Source organism: Leucoraja erinacea, chromosome 10 (assembly GCF_028641065.1).
Source record: "Leucoraja erinacea ecotype New England chromosome 10, Leri_hhj_1, whole genome shotgun sequence".
NCBI lineage: Eukaryota > Metazoa > Chordata > Chondrichthyes > Rajiformes > Rajidae > Leucoraja > Leucoraja erinaceus.
In genome coordinates, this window is record NC_073386.1 from 22602630 (window position 1) to 22625067 (window position 22438).

Genomic DNA, 22438 nt, shown 5'->3' on the forward strand with positions numbered 1-22438 from the left:
AAAAGTAATCATAAGGTTCTGTTTTGAATATGCATTTGAGCTGGGATGTTGGAATTTGGAAATATGCACCTTAATATATGAATAACATCATTATTTTTTCTTCGACATCTAATATGAAAGGTAATTAACAATCTTATTGTTTGGGTTTCCTTCTTGAAGAAAACACAAAAAAATCCTAATTGCAACAGTAAGGAGTCCGTAAGAAGTAGCCAATTTGGATTTAAATAATTTTGAAACTGCGGTCTCACCGGTATTCTACATTTTTTGTGCACTACAAAACATATTTTGAATAAAACCACGAACTGTACAAGTGCACTTTCAATAAGTTCATCCAAAATGAATCCTTGGCCAAGAAGATTGACTAAATCCTTAATTTTTGTTGTTAATTTAAAGATTCATAGTAAACATCCAAAGTTATTTGCTTCCCTTTAAGATCATTCAGTACTTGCATATAAACATTCAGTGACACCGTTGAGAAACAATGGACTCTTTCCTGAAAAGTAAAACCAAGGCTGAAAGTGAGCAGGCTTGAATCTTGCAACATGATAGATTTCAGGGTGGCATCATGAGGAGTTGTAGAGGTGAAACATCAAGTCCACAACAATGCAGAGAAGAAGATACAACATAGGGAAACGATTGCTTCTTAAAATAGCTTAGTGTGTCCGCAAACAATCGTATTAATTATTCACAGGGAGATTTAGAATTTGCAATTGTGGAGTACCATACCATATGGCAAGGTTAAAAATTGACTGTTAAGTAAGTGGAGAATAGGAACTGGAAGATGGAAGCTCGATGGGCCATTATGCTTGAAGAGTTTGCAGTAAATCAGTCATAGCTGACAAACACATTCAGTTGCTTATAATCTAATAAGTACTTACACTGGATCATAGGGTGCAGGCCCCAATGCATCTGGGGGCTCCAGTAAATGTTTGGCAATCAGTGGTGTCTGAGGTCTTGCATTGCCCTGTAAAATAGTTAACCAGCAAATATTAAGGCTTTTGGGAATGCTATTAATGATTCAGGAATGTTCAAAGTGTGGAGCACCCACACCGAAGCACAAGCACACTCTCACTTTTGGACATCAAACACCAGTATCAACATTTTATCATGTAAACTTGAAGATTGATTGAATTGGTTGAAGACCGATTTGATCGTGTCCCATGATGAAATCAGCCGTAATCCCAAATTTACCAATTAGTGTACCATTGTGACTTATTTTAACGTATGTTTCTATGTCCTATCTGTGGAGGAAAATTACCAAGTCCACTAAAATATAAAGAGGAAAATACATGCCAGAGGAGAAGGGATACATTTTGAAGTAGCTTTGACTGGTGGTGGAAAAGGATAACTGCTGCTGACAAAGAAAACTATTATCTTCATTCAAAGAATACTTGGGATGTACATTTCAATATTGTTTTAAAATGGGGTGTTTCCTGCCACCCATCTGGATTGAATTTGAACTGATTTGTGGTACCAAATCCAGTGGAGCCGAGATACAAGGTACATTTCAAGAACAAAATGTATATGCTGGCAATGAGACACAGGATCATGACAAAATTGCCCTTCTATGTGTTGTAGATCAGTGATCATAACACAAGTCATACTTTGTAGCTAAACATACTAGTTTAACAGAAAGCCTCCCTACCTTTCTCTCTCACTTTTTAGAGTAACGTACTAAGATGAAGTCACCTATGCTGAAACATAAATAAAGTCTTTAGATCTGAATCACGGTGTGTGACTTTGGTTATTCCAACAGCCAGTGGCGGACTGGGTCTAAAAATATTGGTTGCCAGGAGACAAAGGGGGCCCACTTCATCTGGGGCCCACTTGCCATCGGGCAAGCTGACACCCTGGCCAGTCCGCCACTGCCAACAGCAGAAGCTCAACATGGTGTCAGAAGTGGGATGCGAACCCACGCCTCCAATCAGACTTGTGACGCTTCACAACACGGACTAGGCGCAGCATGTCTTCAAAATGACGGTAGCGGCAATAAGCCTGTTGCCTATGCCTCACCCACTATGACTGCCACAGAACGAGGATATGCCCAAATTGAGAAAGAGCTGTTGGCGGTTGTTTTCGCCTGCAAGAAATTTAACGACTTTATCTTTGGACAAACGGTCACAATGAAACTGACCACCAACCTCTGATCAGCATCTTTAACAAACCGATTCATGCCTCTCCAGGGCGCCTACAGCGGATGTTGCTGCAACTTCAAAAATATGACATTGTTCTGATCTACAAATGTGGTGAGGATATGCACCTGGCTGACACTCTCTCGCGTGCACCGTGGAAGACCTGCGAGGGTCTGCCCATGTCGGATAATGACATTGGCGTAATGACTGTGTCTTTTCTTCCCTCGTCCTGTATGGAGGATTTGGTTGCCCACACTGTTGCTGATAGTACTTTACGGTCGCTCGCCTCCGGCATTAAGCGCGGCAGGCCAGACAAACACTACGATGTTCCACTGCCAGTTCGGCCTTTCTTTGCCGTCTGTGATGAGCTAGTGCTGCTGGATGGCATTGTTTTAAAAGGACACAAGGCTGTGGTCCCTGCTTCGCTGTACAGCAAGTATTTTAACGCTGTCCTGCAGGGCCCCCAGGCGCTGAAGCTACCCGTCCTACAGGCAAGAAACATGTTTTATTGGCCTGGCAGTAAAATGCAGAATGCATCGCCGTCCTGTGCCATGTGCAACAGCTTGGCACCTCACCAACAAAAGCAACCACATCTTTCACATCTGGTTCCTGCACTCCCGTGGTCTACAGTGGCAACTGACATATTTGAGTGGCATGGCAAGCAGTACTTGGTACTCGTCGATTCGTATTCAGGATGGTTTGACATTGATTTTTTTAGCAGCCCCACTTTTTGCGGGGTGGTTTCGAAGCTTGCACACCATTTTTCAGTCCATGGAGCTCCGCATACTGTTATCTGATAACGGCAGTCAATTTACCAGCCAACACTTCAAGGAATTTGCTGCACGCTGGAATTTTCGCCACATTACCAGCAGCCATGAATATCCACAGTCAAATGGACTAGCTGAGCAGGCTGTCAAGAGTGCCAAACAGCTGATGTAACGTTCGTACAGGGATAATTCCGACGTGTTCCTGGATCTACTCAACATACGCTACATCTCCCAGGACCCCATTTTGGGTTCACCCGCTCAACGTTTATTGTCAAGGCAGACCCGAGCCACGGTGCCTGTGGCGGATCAGGCATTGATCCCACAGGTGGTTCCACCATCGGAAGTCCAGTCCAGGTTACAGCAAATGCGTGACATTCAAAAACAGTGGTATGACAAAACAAGTAGGCCACTGCCACCATTGACCAAGGGGTAGGTGGTTCGTTTGCAGACTGATAAAGGCCATGACAGTATCGGTGTAATATCAGGACCTGGTTCTGAGCCACGCTCATATCTGGTCAGTGCCTATGGCGGCACCTACAGATGTAACAGACAACAAATCCTGCCTGTGAATGAGCCAGGTCCACCACCATACTAATCCAATCGTACAAGTGTACTTCCGTCCGTGTCCAGCGGCATTAATCCGCCTGCACCAGCACAACAACCCACTTCTGCAATGGCTGCTTTGCTAGTGGCGACGCCCCCTCTGCCTGCACTACAGTCTCCTGTTTCATCACCGGGAATGCTGGTTCAGTCTCCCTCACCTGTGAATCCACACGCTCTGTCCCCAGTGGGGAAAAACGGAGATGGTCTTTTTAGCACATGTGCTGGTCGTGTTTGCAAGCCCACCGTGAAGTACCTGGGCTATGTTTGACTTTCCTACAGATTATTATCAATTGCTATGCATGCCTTATTTAGTCAATGGTTTTGTACTGACATTTAATTCTTTAAGAGGGAGGATGTAGATCAGTGACTCATGTTATGAGTCATACTTCGTAGCTACGCCTACTAGTTTAACAGAAAGCCTCCCTGCCTTTCTCTCTCTTTTTAGAGTAACATGCTAAGATGAAGTTACCTATGCTGTAACGTTAATAAAGTCTTTGGATCTTAATCACGGTGTGTGAATTTGGTTATTCCAACAGCAGAAGCTCAACAGTGAATAAACATGTTTACAAGGTTACATCAGCTTTTATAGTAAGGTAAAATAATAAATTAAATCAATGTGCAATTGATGAGGAACTTTAAAAAAAAAAAATCAACATACATAATTGCAATAAATGGAGTATAAAGCAAATATTTGATCCCCATTAAGCAATTCCTTAATAAATAAATGTATTTAAACTACAGCTACCCTTTTACACACATCTACTGATTCTATCAGAAATATCACCCAAGGCATAGTGGATAGTGCACCTGATAGAATTGCTGCCTCGCAGCGCTAGAGACCCGGGTTCAATCCTCAGCTTGGGTGCTGTCTGTGTGTAGTTTGTACGTTCCTTCTGAGACCACGTAGGTTTTCTCCAAGAGCTATTGTTCCCCCTCCCCGCCCACCACATTCCAAAGATGTGCTGGTTTGTAGGTAAAGTGGTCTTTGTAAACTGCCCTTAATGAGTAGGGAGTGGATGAGACAGTAGGATAACATAGAACTAGTACGATCGGTGGTCGGTTTGTAGTTGATCAGCCGAATGGCCTGTTTTCACACTGAATCTTTAAACTAAAAGGTGAAACCTTAAATCTTTTACTGCAAAAATAACTAGTTTTACAAATGGCACAGAAAAAAAATGTACTTACCACGTGAGGCAACCAAGTGTGTTGGTTCAGACCAAGTTGTGGAGGTGGGGGGGGGGGGGGGTGGGGGGGGGGAGGGGGACGAGGCAAGCGAGCAGGCTGTGGCTGAGGTGAGCTCAAACCTCTTCGCATTTTGTGCGTTTCACTTTTTAGCATCTCAATTTCTCCTTGCAGGTCACTCATCTTGTTTACGTGCTCACGCTGCATCTCCTGTATTTCCTTTTCCAAATCTATATAAAATAAAATCAGAAGATTCCTTCACTTTTATAATCACGCAGAATGCCATTATCTGCAGTGAATTTTCTATAATTCAAACTTGCATTTAGTCTTTAGAGATACAGATGTGGAAACAGGCCAACCAAGTCTGGGCTGACCAGTGATTATCCCATACACTAACACTATACACACACAAGGGATAACCCTACAAACCTGTACGTCTTTGGAGCCTGGGAGGGAAACCGAACACTCGGAGAAAACCCACTCGGTCACAGGAAGAATGTACAAAATCTGTACAGACAGCACCCATAGTGAGGATTGAATCTGGGCCTCTATAGGGCAGCAAGTAAACCGCGGCCTCACTGTGTCGACCTATTTCAATTGTTTCGCTCATGTGCAAACACTTTGTAGCACTTTACACAATATTGGATTACAACCACGCCCCATCAGAGACAAAAGGAATGTGGCCATTTCTTAGCTTCTGAGATTTTTGAATATTATCTATTTATAGTGAAAATAATCTCCACAAGTATATATTCACTTTGGATATCCAATACCAGCATCAACATTCTGCATCTTAATTTTAGGACTGGTTTGATAGGATTGAGAACCTTCACTCTAAACTATCACTTAAAGCGCAACTGTGATTTTGTTTTTTTATCATATATTACCATTATCCATTTGTGATGGGTAAACAAGTCAACAGCAATACAAAGAAGAGAAAACTAATTATTGGAGAATGGATACCTCTGAAAATAGTTTCATCCAGCGGTGGATGAAGATCAAGATTACTTGCAAGTTTTACCATAATATCTGCCACTACCCGGAAATGAGCCTCAGAAATACAGTTCATCCCATCAGAAAAGACAAAAGATTTAAACATTTTTTTGAAGTTAGCCCATTTTTGCAATTGCAGGGATGAGCGGAACTAGTTGTGAGAGACATTCAGGGCAGCACAGTGCAGCAGATGGTAGAACAGCTACTTCACACCGTCAGAGACCCGCTTTGAATCCTGACCTCAGGTGGCGTGTGTGGTTTGTATGTTCCCCCGAAAACTGCATGGGATTCCTCCGGGTGCTCCAGTTTCCTCCCACATCTCAAAGATATGTGGATTAATTGGCCAATGTAAAATGCCCTTAGTGTGTGCGGATCGGATGCAAAAGTGGGAGATCAGAACTAGTATGAATGGGTGATTAATGGTCAGCCGAATTATCCATTCGCCCATCACTCAGTAGGTCGAAGGGCCTGTTTCCATGCAGCACCTTTCAATTAAGCTTATTCAGGCATAACTGGCAAGATGTGATGCTCTACAAAGAACGTCCAGGCAGAGTACAATTAACTGTAAACCTCTTTTAAAGGACGGCAAAAGGTACGGTGTGAAATTGGCCCCCTTTTGTGAGAATCAATTTTATAATTACACCGTTGCCAAGTATTAATGGACTGTGTCAGTTTGTGGCTTTCATTTTGGTGGTGCAGTGTAAATTTTAAACTTTCAACTAATTTAATGTTAAATTAATAATTCAGTGCTAATCTTATATGTACAATACCACAGGAGTTCAAGTCCAAGAGCAGTTTTGCCATGGATAAAAGCCATGAATAAATGCTGAAAGGCATATGGATGCAGCAACATTAGATTATAAATGTATCCCTGAACTTGTCTCAACCCGAAACGCCACACATTCCTTCGCTCCAGTGATGCTGCCTGTCCCGCTGAGTTACTGCAGCATTTTGTGTCTACCTTTGTTTTATATAATACTTTATGTCAACAAATTCAGATTTGGACGACAGAAATAAGAATAAATGCTGGAAATATTTAGCAGGTCAGACAGCATCGGTGAAGTGAAATAATTAAAACTCCAGCTCCATAAACCAACTCTTTGCTTCTGGACTGGATGGGTTTGGGAAGTGTGTTTGAATTATTATTTCCAGTATTTCTCGTGGTCAGTTTGTGTTAACCGTCCAGCATTTATTCATTTGACAATGCAAGTAATCAGACATCTCATTCGCCACACTATAATTAGTCACCACACATGCATACTTTACTGAGGAAAGACCACATTTGGAAGTTGGCTTATTTTCTTTCCAGCATCTCCGACCTCTCTCATTACCTGACTACTCCTTTAATTTTCTCCCTCGGGTATTTAATCATCGTAATTCCTTTTCTAACACATCACTGCTCCTTAGCATTACAATCCTCAGGTTGAATTATTCCCTGTTTGAGCGGTGACCTGCTACACTGGGTCTCATACAGAGGCTAGGAAGAGATAAGACTTTTTAACCTTCCATCATAGAAACATAGTAAATAGGTGCAGGAGTAGGTCATTCGGCCCTTCGAGCCTGCACCACCATTCAATATGATCATGGCTGATCATCCAACTAACATCACAGTTAGGAGGTGCCTGGTGGAGAGTCACTGTGATGGATGTTCATGTTAAGTGGTGTTAATTGTGTGTTTTGTTGCTTTTTTAACTGTTATGACTGCATGGTAATGACATTTTGTTCAAACTTGTTTTGAATGACAAATAAAGAAATTCTAATACTAATTCTAATTAGTTTTATAGGTCTGCAAAGGCTTTACTGAGCACGATCTTTCCTGACCTTGCCACTGCTGATGTCGAGAGGGGATGGGTTCTCCTGTACTCTCCCCAATCTGATTCCACCTTCACACATCCCACTCTCTCAGTTCATGCCCATGGTTTGCATTTCCACCCCTGAGCTTCCTTTTCATTCAACCATGGAGCGATACAATATGGAAACAGGCCCTTCAGCCCAGCTCATCCATGTAGTCCAAGATGCCTAATCAAGCTTGTCTCACTTGCCTCACGTGGCCTATAATTGCTCCAAATACATGTACAAAATCATGAGAGGAATAGATCGGGTAGATGTATAGTTTCTCTTGCCCAGAGTAGGGGAATTGAGGACCAGAGGACATAGGTTCAAGGTGAAACAGAAAGGATTTAGTAGGAAACTGAGGGGTAACTTTTTCACACAAATGGTTGTGGGTGTATGGAACAAACTGCCAGAGGAGGTAGTTGGGACTGGGACTATCCCATCACTTAAGAAACAGTTAGACAGGTACATGGATAGGACAGGTTTGGAGGGATATGGACCAAGCACAGGCAAGTGGGACTAATGTAGCTGGGACATTGTTGGGCGGTGTGGGCCGAAGAGCCTGTTTCCACAGTGGATCACTCTATGACTATGGCTCTAAACCCTTCCTAACCATGTACGTATCCAAGTGTCTTTTATATGTCATAAATCACCTCTCACTTCCTCTTGAATGCTTTCCCCTCACACCTTTAACCTATGCCCTCTCGCTTTAAACTTGCTAGCACTGGAAAAAAGATTGTGGGTGTTTACCTTATCTATGCCTCACATGATTTTATAAACCCCTACATGGTCTCCTCTCAGTGTCCTACGCTCCAGAGGACAAACTAACCAGCTTTTCCAATCACTTCTTATCACTCAAACCCTCCAGAATCATAACAATCTCATAAATCTTTTTTGCACACTTTCCAGTTTAATGACATCTTTCGTCTAGCTGGGTGAACGGAACTGTTCACTCCAAGACTCTTAATAAAACCGTATTTGTAGATTGATCAATACCTCCTCCAAATAGGTCTGTCATTTTTTTATTAGACCATTTTCTGCTTTGTAATCATTTTATACATGAAAATTGTTCAACAATCAGAATGGCATCAAATAATTCAAATTCTCTGATGCAATCACCAAACTGATTTGGTGATAATTTTATTTTTAAACCAATGCTGGAAAGTTATCAGGACTATATTTTAGTCACTGGCAGAAAGCAATTACTAGTGAAAGCAAGGGTCAATACATTTTGGAAACAGCTAGTTTGTCTTAAAACATTCCTTAAAATGGGTTTCAGAAGATAAAAATAGCACCGAGGAGATCAGGGTTAAACAGCTGGTGACTAATCTAATTGGAAGTCTTGTTGATGTTATGAGTCATTCCCCCACCATCTGCTGATTTGCTAGACAGATTATCTGTCCTTGAAATGGGTTTAGAGAATGCTACGAAACCAAGCAATCAGAGTGACAAATTTGCTGCTTTAAAAAAAATAACAGAATGTAAACAAGGCTGAAATAAAGATGAATGCTGCAATGAAAAAAAATACTGCAATTCTGACAGCTGCTCACATTTTGAGCAGCAGGGGAGTTTGAAGAGGTTAGAAAATGTTGAATTTGGCCTCAAATGACATTTATTTGGAAGTATATTTGCCATTTCCCCTCCAAAAAAAAATGGTTATGCAATGAACTGCAGGAACTGATGTTAGATATTCTGAACTACAAATGACAATTTATGTGAGAAGAATGTTAATGAAAATGTTTAATGTGCACATGGATATTAAATGTGGAGTTTTTCCTGAGAGATCAGACTCCTCTGCATTAAGCAGCAATTGGGCATAATTTTATTTGGTATCAAACATTCCAGAACAGTTCTACAAAAGACATACAATGGCCAGATATACAATAACTATTACCTTTATTTATAATGTGTATTTCCTTCCTCTCACTTGCTCATGGTGAAGGTTACATGGGTGAAAAGTTGCAAGGCATTAGCTGCTCTTTGTCAACAGTGCAGCAGTCCAAGGAAGGACTAAAGTTGAGCAAAGGAAAAGGTTGCCTACATTTGGATAGTGTGAATAAGCTAAGAAGTATCTGTTGCCAGAGCCTACAATGCATGTTGCCATCTTGAGGGCTGCTATGGAGAGATGATTGTCCACTGCTTTGCAGAGCATAGATTTGTGGAGAGGGTCTGGAGAAGGATGCAAGGGCCTATGTCACATTTCATCCCAAACAGTCGCGTAAAGGGCCCGTCCCACTTGCATGCGATTGCATGCGTTTGGCGCGACCAAACAGAAGCGGAGTTCGCGCTAAGTTCAAGCGTGATGTAATTTGCGTCATACTTACCAATCAGCGGGGCAGGAGGCGGGCCGACTGAATTTGGGTGTCGCACGGCATCGGGCGGTGACGTCATCATGCAACGCCACGTGGTGACGTCATTGCGCAACACCATGGGCTAGGCGACGCCGTCAAGACGCTGCGTTTGACGTCAAGACGCATTATCCGATGAGAACTGTCGAGGACATCGCTGCACAGATTGGGCGCGTAACAGCATTTTCCGTCCTTGACGCAAAAAGTTTGTTTTGACAGATACCACTAGATGACGAGTCATCAAACCTGACCATATTTTGCCACACCGTTTGGCAGATTTAAATTTCTCAGGATGCCATTCGGCATCAACTCGAAGCGAAGTCTTTCAAAGAAACATGGAACAGCTGTTCCAAGGACTCCCGTGTGCATCATCGTGGATGACATCCTTGTTTATGGCAAAGACACAGCAGAGCATGACAACAACCTAAATCTTGTTATGGACCGGGCATGTGAGATCAACCTGAAATTCAACCCTAATAAATGCAAGTTCAGGGTTCCAGAGGTCACATATGTTGGACACGTTTTCACTTCTGATGGCCTTAAGCCCGACCCGAAGAAGACTGCTGCCATCACAGAAATGCCAGCCCCCACCGACGTGTTAAGCCTACAACGCTTCCTGGGTATGGTGAACTATCTGGGAAAGTTTATACCGAACCTCAGTGAACTAAGTTCGCCACTGAGACAACTCACTCGGAAGGACACTGCCTGGACCTGGTTCTAGTAGCATCAACAAGCATTTGACTCTTTAAAGTCCAAGCTGGCCAGCGCTCCCACCTTCATTCCCACGGAACGCTTGCGCCGCCTAGACTAATCAAAAGAGACCAGCCAGACAGTCAATCCAGCACACCACTGGAGGTGCAGCCGTTCTTCCACAATGAGCTGGTAATACAGGACGGTGTCATAGTTAAGGCCCACAATGTCGTGATCGTTTCATCCTTGGTCACCCAGGTACCGGTGCCACATTGGCCCACGCACAGAACATGTTCTACTGGCCTGGCATGACCAAGTACATACGGGACAAGACAGCCTCTTGTCCCAACTGCAACAGTTTGGCGCCACACCAACAGAAACAGCCTCTGCTACAACAACCCCCAACGGCACTGCCTTGGACGTCGGTGGCGGTAGACATTTTCGAATGTCATGGTAAACATTATCTAGTCCTGGTCGACTCCTACTCGAACTATTTCGAACTTGATTCACTGCCCTCTATCACATCAGAAATGGGATTCAAAGTAACATTAGCAAATTTGTAGATGACACAAAGCTGGGTGGCAGTGTGAACTGTCTATGCTATGAGAATGCAGGGTGACTTGGACAGGTTGGGGGAGTGGGCGGATGCATGGCAGATGACGTTTAATGTGGAGAAATGTGAGGTTATCCACTTGGTGGTAGCAAAAACAGGAAGGCAGATTACTATCTAAATGGTGTCAAGTTGGGAAAAGGGGAAGTACAGCGGGATCTGGGGGTCCTTGTTCATCAGTCTATGAAAGTAAGCATGCAGGTACAGCAGGCAGTGAAGAAAGCGAATGGCATGTTGGCCTTTATAATAAGAGTCGTCGAGTATAGGAGCCAAGAGGTCCTACTGCAGTTGTACAGAGCCCTAGTGAGACCACACCTGGAGTATTGTGTGCAGTTTTGGTTCCCGTAATTTGAGGAAGGACATTCTTGCTATTGAGGGAGTGCAGCATAGGTTTACAAGGTTAATTCCAGGGATGGCGGGACTGTCATATGCTGAGAGAATGAAGCAGCTGGGCTTGTACACTCTGGAGTTTAGAAGGAAGAGAGGATATCTTATTGAAACATATAAGATTGTTAAGGGTTTGGATATGCTGGAGGCAGGAAACATGTTCCCGATGTTGGGTGAGTCCAGAACCAGGGGCCACAGTTAAAGAATAAGGGATAAGCCATTTGGAACGGAGACGAGGAAAAACTTTTTCTCACAGAGAGTTGTGAGTGTGTGGAATTCTCTGCCTCAGAGGGCGGTGGAGGCAGGTTCTCTGGATGCTTTCAAGAGAGAGCTGGATAGGGCTCTTAAAGATAGCAGAGTCAGGGGATATGGAGAAAAGGCAGGAATGGGATACTGATTGGGGATGATCAGCCATGATCACATTGAATGGCGATGCTGGCTCAAAGGGCTGAATGGCCTACTCCTGCACCTATTGTCTATTGTCATTCAAAAGCCACAGAGCCACTTTTCCACATTCAGCACACCTGTCCGTCTGTAAACTGACAATGGAAGACAATTTAACAGCCACGCATTCAAACACTTTGCCAACCGATGGAACTTCCACCATGTCACAAGCAGCCCCGAATACCTTCAAAGTAATGGGCTTGCTGAACGGGCCGTCAGGAGCGCAAAACAACAAATGGAACGCGCCTACCTGGCCAAATCCGATGTGTATCGAGACCTCTTAAACCTCAGAAACATCGCTAGAGACGGGGTCCTGGGCTCACAAGCCCAATGCCTGATGTCCAGAACATCGAGACCACCGATACCAATCGCCCAGCTGAAGCTGGTGCCACGGGTGCTGAAGCCAGCCGCGGTCCAGAAGCGCATCCAGGAGAAACACAACATTCAGAAACAATCATATGACATCCAGCAAACTGCTAAAACCACTGCTGCGGGGCCAAGTCGTCTGCTTGCAAACTACTTTTGGGAGTGTCCCGTCTAGGTTGCGTTGTTGGCCCGTCTAAGCAACCCCGCACCTGCCTTGTACGACGGAGCCACCAACACTTGCTGTCTGTAAAGGAACCACGTCCTCCACCAGCCGATCCCTTTGCTCCACCTTTATTGTTCCAGCCGTCTGCTGATGCTGGCACCACTAGTCCCTGCATGTCCTGTTCTCCGCCGCGACCGGTGGCTCTGTGTAACAACAGCACTACCTCTCCCCGCATACTTTCCCTAACGGTCGCCTCAAGTATCCCCAGCAGCTTTCTCACTTCTGGGTTCACTGCCTCCCTCCCCCACTAACTTTTCTGGCGCGGCGGGAGAGGGGTTGGTCCGTACGCATTTGGGCCGCATTAGTAGACCGCCTGACAGACACGGCAAGTATGTTTAAATTCGAGAATCGCATATGTATTTAACTATATTCGCTCTTTACGGGGAAGGATGTAGATTGGTTATTGCATACGAACCAATCATAGTATAAATAGCATCACTAACCCCACCTTACTGTATGCTTTATATTAATGCCCACTTCCTACACAAGCAGTAATGATGAACTAGCAACTAACAACCTGCTGTACCGCTATATTAAGTGTATCAATTAAAGATCTTTAAACTCCAGACTGTGTCATATACTTATTTACAGCTTGCTTGTTTCAGAGCATGAAAATCTCATCCCGTAAAGACATCAAATAAAATTACATAGGACGTAATTTACGTTCAGTGAGCGAAGAGGAAGACCCGTTTCAGAACGTTATATTAAATAGATGGTTACAGTTGTTTGAGGTGATTGCTTGGCTCTTTTGTGAGAAACGGATTTATGGAATGATTGGTCTTTTCTCATTCCATTCTTTCTTAGGTCATTTTTAAATTTTTCTATTGAATATTGACTTATTAATGGTATACATGGTAAATGGTAAGGAATTGAAGAATGCAGGTGAACAGAGGGATCTGGGAATAACTGTGCACAGTTCCCTGAAAGTGGAATCTCATGTAGATAGGGTGGTAAAGAAAGCTTTTGGTGTGCTGGCCTTTATAAATCAGAGCATTGAGTATAGATGTTGGGATGTAATGTTAAAATTGTACAAGGCATTGGTGAGGCCAATTTTGGAGTATGGTGTACAATTTTGGTCGCCTAATTATAGGAAGGATGTCAACAAAATAGAGAGAGTACAGAGGAGATTTACTAGAATTTACTAGAATGTTGCCTGGGTTTCAGCAACTAAGTTACAGAGAAAGGTTGAACAAGTTAGGGCTTTATTCTTTGGAGCACAGAAGGTTAAGGGGGGACTTGATAGAGGTCTTTAAAATGATGAGAGGGATAGACAGAGTTGACGTGGATAAGCTTTTCCCACTGAGAGTAGGGAAGATTCAAACAAAGGGACATGACTTGAGAATTAAGGGACAGAAGTTTAGGGGTAACATGAGGGGGGACTTCTTTACTCAGAGAGTGGTGGCTGTGTGGAATGAGCTTCCAGTGAAGGTGGTGGAGGCAGGTTCGTTTTTATCATTTAAAAATAAATTGGATAGTTATATGGACGGGAAAGGTATGGAGGGTTATGGTCTGAACGCAGATGTATGGGACTAGGGGAGAATACGTGTTCGGCACAGACTAGAAGGGTCGAGATGGCCTGTTTCCGTGCTGTAATTGTTATATGGTTATATGTTATATGGTTATTAACAACAGACAATTTATCCTATTCCAAAATACTTTATTAAATATTTCTAAGAATTACAATTAACAGATGAATCGATTATTACAATTTTTTCACACACAAACACAAATGATAATATGTATATAATTCTTATTGGTTTAAATTAGATTCATTTTGATATTTAAGCACTGAAAAATATTGTAATTTAAAAACATTTTACAATAGCTACAACTCAATGTACAGCACATGCACAGACCAACAAGCAGGAACAAGCAAGAATATTCAATTCTTTGAAGGACTCGGGTGCAATTATATTTCAGTAATGCAAAATAGATTTTCCAAAAATATATTGAGATGCATGTATATAATAAATCTAGCAAACATATGTATACAATATACTTACATTTACTTAAAATACATTTTCAACGAGTACAGTGCATTCGGGTACTATGATTACATCATAATGAATCTTTGTCAAAAATTGCTAATACTGGCCATTAAAAGCTTCTGTAATAATCTGACATTTTTTTCAGCTAACATTTATCTTCAGATATACTGTATACCTTTGGAGGCACAGCAACAGACCTTCATTTGCAATTTTTTCTATGTCCCATCTTTAAAAACACCTGGCTTTTATTTTGCTTCTCCTTTGGTTCACTTCTATTCATCCTTCAGCCTACCAGCTTTCACCCACTCTACCACAACCACAACAGATGCACAACCTGTTATTTCACCCACAAGGGCATGGGTAAAGTAAATGCTCACTTTTGTTCATGGGTAGATGATTCTACAACTAGAGGGGATAGGCTTGAGATGAGAAGGGAATGTTTAAGAGGGACAGCAGGGGCAAATATTTCACTCAGAGGGCAGTCCGTCTCTGGAATGAACTGCCAGAAGAAGTAATCTAAGCAGATACAATTATGTTTTTTAAGAGACATTTGGACAAATATATGGATGGGAAAGGTTTAGAGGGATATGGGCCAAATGCGACTAGCCCAGCTTGCAAACCTGGATGGATAAGCTGTGCCAAAATGCCGGTTTCCATACTGTACAGCATTATGATGATATAATTCTGTGTTTTAAGACAGTGTATGATATGTTTGGTTGAGGTATTGTGTATAGAGTCAGGAAGTCATGCTGTAGCTTTATAAAACTTTGGGTTTGGCTGCATTTGGAATAATGTGGTGCAGTGCTGTTCACCCCATTTCAGGAAGGAAGTGGAGGCTTTGGAGTGGGTGTAGAAGAGGTTTACCAGGATGCTGTCTGGATTAGAAGGTATTAGTTATATGGAAAGGTTGGACAAACTTGAATTGTTTTCTCTGGGCCGTCAGAGGCTGACTGGAAACCTAATAGAAGTTTCTAAAAGTATGATAAGTTTAGACGGGATAGACAGTTAAAACCTTATTCTCAGGTGAAAATACTAAATATTAGACGGCACAGCTATAGGTCAAGGATAAGGTCAATCCTCTGCCATGATTGGTGTTGGTAGCCGATTCAAGAGATGGATTTAAGAAGCTTTTGGTAGGCACATAGATATGCAGAGAATGAAGAGATATAGAGCGAATGCAGGCAGATGTGGTTATTTTAATTTGGCATTTCATTTGGCAACGATACCCTGGGCCAAAGGGACTGTTCGTGTGCTACATTCTCTGTTCTCCCTTAAGATACCTGTGACCTTTAAGTATCCTTCTCAAAACTTGAAACGGATGGATTTCCTGCACATCTACATGCATCATTCATTGTGGTGGCAGACAGCAAAGAATATCTCTATATCACTCGCAGGTAGTGTCAACAAATTAAAATCCCAAGTTGCAATCACCTTCGACTCCGAGTCCTTTCACTTCTGTCACCCTGACGACCCAGAATTAGTGTCAAACTCAAATTATTTCAGCAGGACCCTTCCAACTAGAAAGATTTTACAATTAATCTTTGATTTTACAATTAATCTTTTTAACAAATGTCATCAATCATATCAAATTAATTTTAATGAAGATTGGAAATTTAAAAGGAATTTTACTCATAATTGCTTAATTTCAAAATAGCAGATTGTTCCTCCACTGTTACTCAAGTACATTAAGTTATTCATGTAGTATGCATGAGCCCATTTCTGACAGTCCAAGACCTACCATCAACAGGCTTCCTCCTTTCCCTTTGGAACTTTAGTTTCAGTATTTCATCTTCCAGGAGCTGGTTCTCAAGTTCCACAGCCAGGAGCTCAGCATCCAGTGATTTATGAGGTGGCTCGTGTTCTGTATTGAAGAATGCAACAGTTACTGTTAGGCAGCAGGACAATAATCATTTCTACTGCAACATTAATTTTTCCAAAAATAAAATGGTGTTTTAGATTTCTATAAATTTGGTGTATCTTTACAGACTTTTCTTTCTCTCTTTTGGTTGACGAATGGACTTCTCCAGATGTTGAGCCTCTGCCTGAAGACCACTCATCTGGGCAAGGATAGCAGGATCATTCCCACCATTCTGAATGTAGATTAGTTTCAGTGCTCTGAAAAAGAAAGAAACTATGATTCGGGCATTTGCTAAGTCTCCACTTTTAACCCTCCACTAAGATATCTTCATTTGTACTGAAGTCCACAGGAAATCAGGAGCCGCTGTCTGAAAAAAGTTCAGAGAATTGCTAAGGACAAACTGCACCCCCTCCACATACACCTGGATCTCCTGCCATCAGGCAAGAGATATCGAAGCATCAAAGCCCGGACTACAAGACTGCTAAACAGCTTCCTACCACAGGCTGTGAGGCTGCTAAACAGTCACTCTGTACTCACAGTCACTTGATTCTGCAGCTGGCACGGACACTTTAATAACTGGCACTGGCCACTCAAATCAGCTGCCCTGGACATTTTTATGATTGGTTTATTGTATTTTAACGTTGTGTTTTACCTGCTTTTAACTATTTATTTATACTGTTCCATCAGGGACTGGATTGTTTTTAGTGTTATTATGTGTGAAACCTTTTAAATTTCATGTGCGATGCTCCGCTATTCCCTGGGAAAAGTATTTTCTTTTTGCACTGTACAACTGTTGCTTGCAAGATGACAATAAAGGTTGATTGATTGATTGAATATCAGCCTCTGAATACTTTGTCACCAAGTAAATATAAAACCTAATGAAAAGTATATATGAAGACACACACTAAACATCTAATTTTCTCTTGCCACAGAAACTGAACGATCAGCCGTCATTCAACACTTCATTTTTTAAATTTTTTAATGTTGAGAGTCAAATTCAAATTAAGTGGATCATAACATTTCACAAGATAGCGATTGAATCCTTCAAACCCTGAACTCAATGAAGCACCACCTATTTTGCTCCATTTACCTAACTGTCCATATGTTATTCAATTTCCCTTTGAATAGTGTGTAAGAAGGAACTGTAGATGCTGGTTTAAACCGAAGATGAACACAAAAAAGCTGGAGTAACTCAGCGGGAGAGAAGGAATGGGTCATGTTTCGGGTCGAGACCCTTCTTCAGACTGGTTAGGGATCAGAGAAACGAGAGATATAGGCGGTGATGTGGAGAGATAAAGAACAATGAATGAAAGATATGCAAAAAAGTAACGATGATAAAGGAAAAAGGCCATTGTTAGCTGTTCGTAGGATGAAAACGAGAAGCTAGTGCGACTTGGGTGGGGGAGGGATAGAGAGCGAGGGAATGCCGGGGCTACCTGAAGTGATAGAAATCAATATTCATACCACTGGTCTGTAAGCTGCCCAAGCAAAATATGAGATGTGGTCCTCCAATTGTCTATCCCCTTGAATAGTCATCCAATTTATAGTAAAAGTCCAATAATCCAACATCCAAACAGTTGAAACATCTGGTACTCTGGCACCTGGCTTACTCAATGCTGAATGTGAGCTGGGAAATTGGAGTGCAGGCAGTGCAGGTGCCCAGAGCTGTGGTCTGGAGTGCAGCCAGGGTTGAGGTCCAGTTCTCCAGGGGCTAGGAACATGAGTAGGTTTGTGACTGGAGCAAGGGGTCCAGAGTACTTGTTTATTTTCTGCACTATTTAAACCAACGAGGTTCACTGTACAATTTATTTTTAAAAAAATTAAGATATAAGTGTCTTTTGCAATTACTAGGAGTTAGAACTGTACCGCATGGAAACAGTATGGTCCACCTTGTCCTTGCCGATCATGTTGGCATTCTGGGCTTGTCCGTCCCACTTGCCTACATTTGGCCCATATCAATCTAAACACTTCCCATCTATCCAAATGTCTTAAAAATCGCTTTAAAATTGGCCTCCATAAAATTGTGCCTAACGTGTAGAGAGTAGAGAGTGGAAGGGAAAGTGGGATAAAATATAGAACTAGTGAACTGTGCAAGTGATCGATGATCGGCATGGGCTTGGTGGGCCAAAGGGCTTATTTTGCATGCTGTTTCTCCATTATAAAGTAATACCAATGTTCATCCCTCCCACTTTTTATCCTCATTGCCAACTGCTGTGGACATGTAATAATCTACATGATTGATTCTTCATTGGCTTGCTAGGTCATGCCCTTGTCATACATTATTTACCAGGTGCACCATTCTTACGATGTTTTCTTCATTTTATACTTTTATATTTGTCCAGCGCATTGGCTCCAAAGAAATGTTTTGGCTTCGATAATTCTATTGGCCCGGGCTTATCAGTCTAAACTGCCCTTTCCCAGACAGGAGTAGTTCTTGATACAGTACAAGACCAAACAATCCAAGGTTCTTGCTTATGAATCTTCCACAGCTGTATTATAGTTAGAATTTTTATTTCTCTGTTTAACCATTTGTGTCACGGAGGTTAATTCCACATATGGTAAATTAAGAGGTACCAAGTTCTCAATAGGACACATGTTACTTTCAGTATTGGCCTCCTTTTGCTTTTTTGATAGCGTGTTCCTTCGACAAGGTTACGGAGTCACATAGCCATACAGCACAGCAACAAGCCCTTCAGCCCAACTTGCCCATGCCGACCAAGGTGCCGCATTCACAGAAGTCCCACCTGCCAGTGTTTCGCCCATAACCCTCTAAACCTTTCCTGTCCATGCACCTGTCAAAAAGTCTTTTAAATGTTGTTATAGCAACATCAGCTATCTCAGCAGCTTGTTCCATAAACCCACCACACTCCGTGTGAAAAGGTTTCCCTTGAGGTTTCTAAGTCTTCTGGTTCTTGATTCCCCTCCGGTAAGGGCTGATAAGAGAAATGCAAATATGGTGGTGTATATGGAATTAGGAAAAACATTTAATAAACTCATGAATAAGAGGCAGTGGCAACATAGGTAGGAAAACGATCATGTGACAGAATATAAGAGCGGCAGTGAACAGTTGTCTGTCAGTCTGGAAGAAGGTGCATGGCTTTACTTCCTCAGGGACAGTACCAAGACTGTTCTTCATATAACAACCAATACTTCAGAACATAATTTCCAAACATGCAGTTGACAAAGTTTGAACATGTGAAATCTAGGAAGATCGTAATAGATTTCAAGAGGAATTAGGCTGGAGAAAAGGTAAGCAGAAAATATTTAAAGTGCAAAATCGTACACTTTGATAGAAATGGACCTTCTACAAGCAATTCAAGGGAGTGCAATATGTGGGGCAGCACAATGGCATAGTGGTAGAGTTTCTGCCTTGCAGTACTAGAGACCCGAGTTCGATCCTGACTACGGGTGCTATCTGTACAGAGTTCATACGTTCTCCCTGTGACCTCGTGGATTTTCTCTGAGTGCTCCAGTTTCCTCCCACACTCCAAAGTGTGTAGAATAGTGTTAGTGTACAGGGTGATCGCTGGTCGGCGCAGACTCAACGGGCAGAAAGGCCTGTTTTCGCGCTGTATCTCTAAAGTCTAAAGTAAAATACAAGGACACTAATAAAAGAGAAATGGGAATAAGTTCACAGAAATAGTTGAAATTGGCAGCATATTGTAGGTAGCGAAAGTGATTTGAAAAGCATATGAAATCCTGTGCTATATAAACAGGCACAGAGTACATGGAGGTCATGATGAACCTTTAGGGCTGGTTCAACTGTAACATGAGTATCAAGTCTTAGAGTTCTAGTCATTCAGCATAGAAACAGACAGTTTGCCCCAACGTTTCCATTCCGACTAAATGTCCAATGACGCAAGTCCCATTTTCCTGCATTTGGCCCATATTCTTCTGAACCTTCTTATCCATGTACCTGCCCTGATGCATGTCAAATGTTGTTATTGAACCCGCTGCAACTACTTACTCTAACAGCTTGTACCGTATACAAACCACTGTGTGAAAAGTTGCTCCTCAGGTTCCTATTAAATATTTCCCCTCTAACCCTAAACCTATGTGCTCTAGTTCTTAATTCCCCGACCCTGGGAAAAACACCGTGCTTTCACCCTATTTATTCCCCTCGTGATTTTATACCCTTCATTAAGATAATTCCTCAACCTTCTTTGCTCCAAAGAATACTGTCCTAGCCAACCCAAACTCTCCCTCTCAATTGGTGTTTTTTCTACTAAGAACAGAAGGCATTAGGAAGACATGTGATCTAGATATTTAAAATCACAGAATATTTCTGTGGACATAAACTATTCTTCTTGGCAGAAGGGTCAAGACAAGGAATGGTGATTAGGAGAAGAAGAAAATACATGCAGAGGGCAGGAGGGTGTCATTGGCTGAGTTGCCTTACAAAGACATGGAATGGGTAATAATAGGAAACAATACACTGCCCCCTTACAACAAGCTGAGAAGTTTGAGGAATTACTGGTTAAATCTTATTGCATCAGATATCATTTTAAATCATGATAAGGTATTGGCTGAAACAGTTGACTCAACACACATGGAAATCATAAAATTCTGAATAATACAGCTCCAGTGTGGGAAAATGGTCAATTTCACCAGGGGTAAATTTTGGTATTCTAGCAACATTTCAAACAGGTTTTCAACTCACCCTATTTCAGTAGATAGGCTGTCAAAACTGGGAAATGATATAAAAGGAAGAGTCACTTTATGTTCCTTTTTCTCCATTGAAGAGTTCTCTGCAACATTGACTGAACTTTGCTTGACACTATGACAAGGACAGTTACAAATCAGTAAATTACATAATAGCTATTTTCTTGTCAAATCAACAACATCCATAATGATTTTTAAGTGAATCAATCCCAAAGTGAGTGCCTGGGAGAGAAACATTTCCTATTAAGTTTCATAAAAGCCCTTATATGGGAACGTACGGGTTTGATTAGTACGGGTGTCAGGAGTTATGGAGAGAAGGCAGGAGAATGGGGTTGAGAGGGAGTGATAGATCAGTCATGATTGAATGGCGGAGTATTGATGGGCCAAATAGCCCAATTCTGCTCCTATCACATGACCTTACGTATATATATATATATATATATATATATATATATATATATATATATATATATATATATATATATATATATATATATATATATATATATATATATATATATATATATATATATATATATATATATATATATATACACACACCTTTTCCTTATTCTTTCTTTCTGATATGATTATGTATGTGGCTGTCGTACAGGATTATTTATGAGTATTGGAACATCCTTAAATCATGCGGACTTTCTAACCCAGTTTTGAACTACAGGTCAAACAAGATCTGTAGAGAAAGATGTGTTTCAGATCAACGATCATCAGGACAGACGTAGTTGAGTATTTTATAGTATTATAGGTTTTTATGTGAAATTTCCAGCATCTGCAATACTTTTGCATTTCACTATTGTTCTAACATGGATCAAATTCTGCTCGTAAAATTTGATTTTAAGGAAAATATTTAAATGTAACATTTTTCACTAATTTAAGACCAAAATTGTGCATCATGCCGAGTTTACACATTGTTTGTATTAGAGCCATTGAACAAAATATTCCACCAGAAAAAAATCAGTTAATAATTACAATGAATGTTATTATTGAACCAGTGCATGAGACCACAATAGTAGTCAAATGGTGGGGTATATGCAAGCATTAGGAGGGGAAAACAGTGTTATTAATTATCCTGGATACCATGATTATTTAGCTAATAAATTGATTTGCAAACATCAACAGTGGATTTGATTTCAAGGAATGAGATTTTTTAAGTTGTTAGCAAACAGTCCAGTACTACTTTAAACATTATATAAACAGGCAGATGGTTTGCACCAGAATATAGGGACAATACATAGAATTCCATCAGCAGATTTGGATGGTGAAGCAGCAAAGCCAGAGCTAAGGGGGACCTCCAACAGCATCCCAAAGCCTGAAAGATTTGAGAGCTAGCATAG

The 22438-nt window shown here is 41.6% G+C and overlaps 1 protein-coding gene across 1 annotated transcript in view; it reads right to left on the reverse strand.

Moving 5' to 3' along the window:
- Positions 1 to 22438, reverse strand: part of ccdc17 (coiled-coil domain containing 17) — a 56845-nt gene that overhangs the window by 20800 nt on the left and 13607 nt on the right. Inside the window, exons 6-10 of the mRNA XM_055641685.1 lie at positions 21085 to 21201; positions 16554 to 16681; positions 16305 to 16427; positions 4688 to 4914; positions 879 to 964 (exon numbers count right to left, since the gene is read on the reverse strand). Of these exons, the coding sequence (XP_055497660.1) occupies positions 879 to 964; positions 4688 to 4914; positions 16305 to 16427; positions 16554 to 16681; positions 21085 to 21201 (681 nt within the window). The remainder of the gene's footprint in view (positions 1 to 878; positions 965 to 4687; positions 4915 to 16304; positions 16428 to 16553; positions 16682 to 21084; positions 21202 to 22438) is intronic.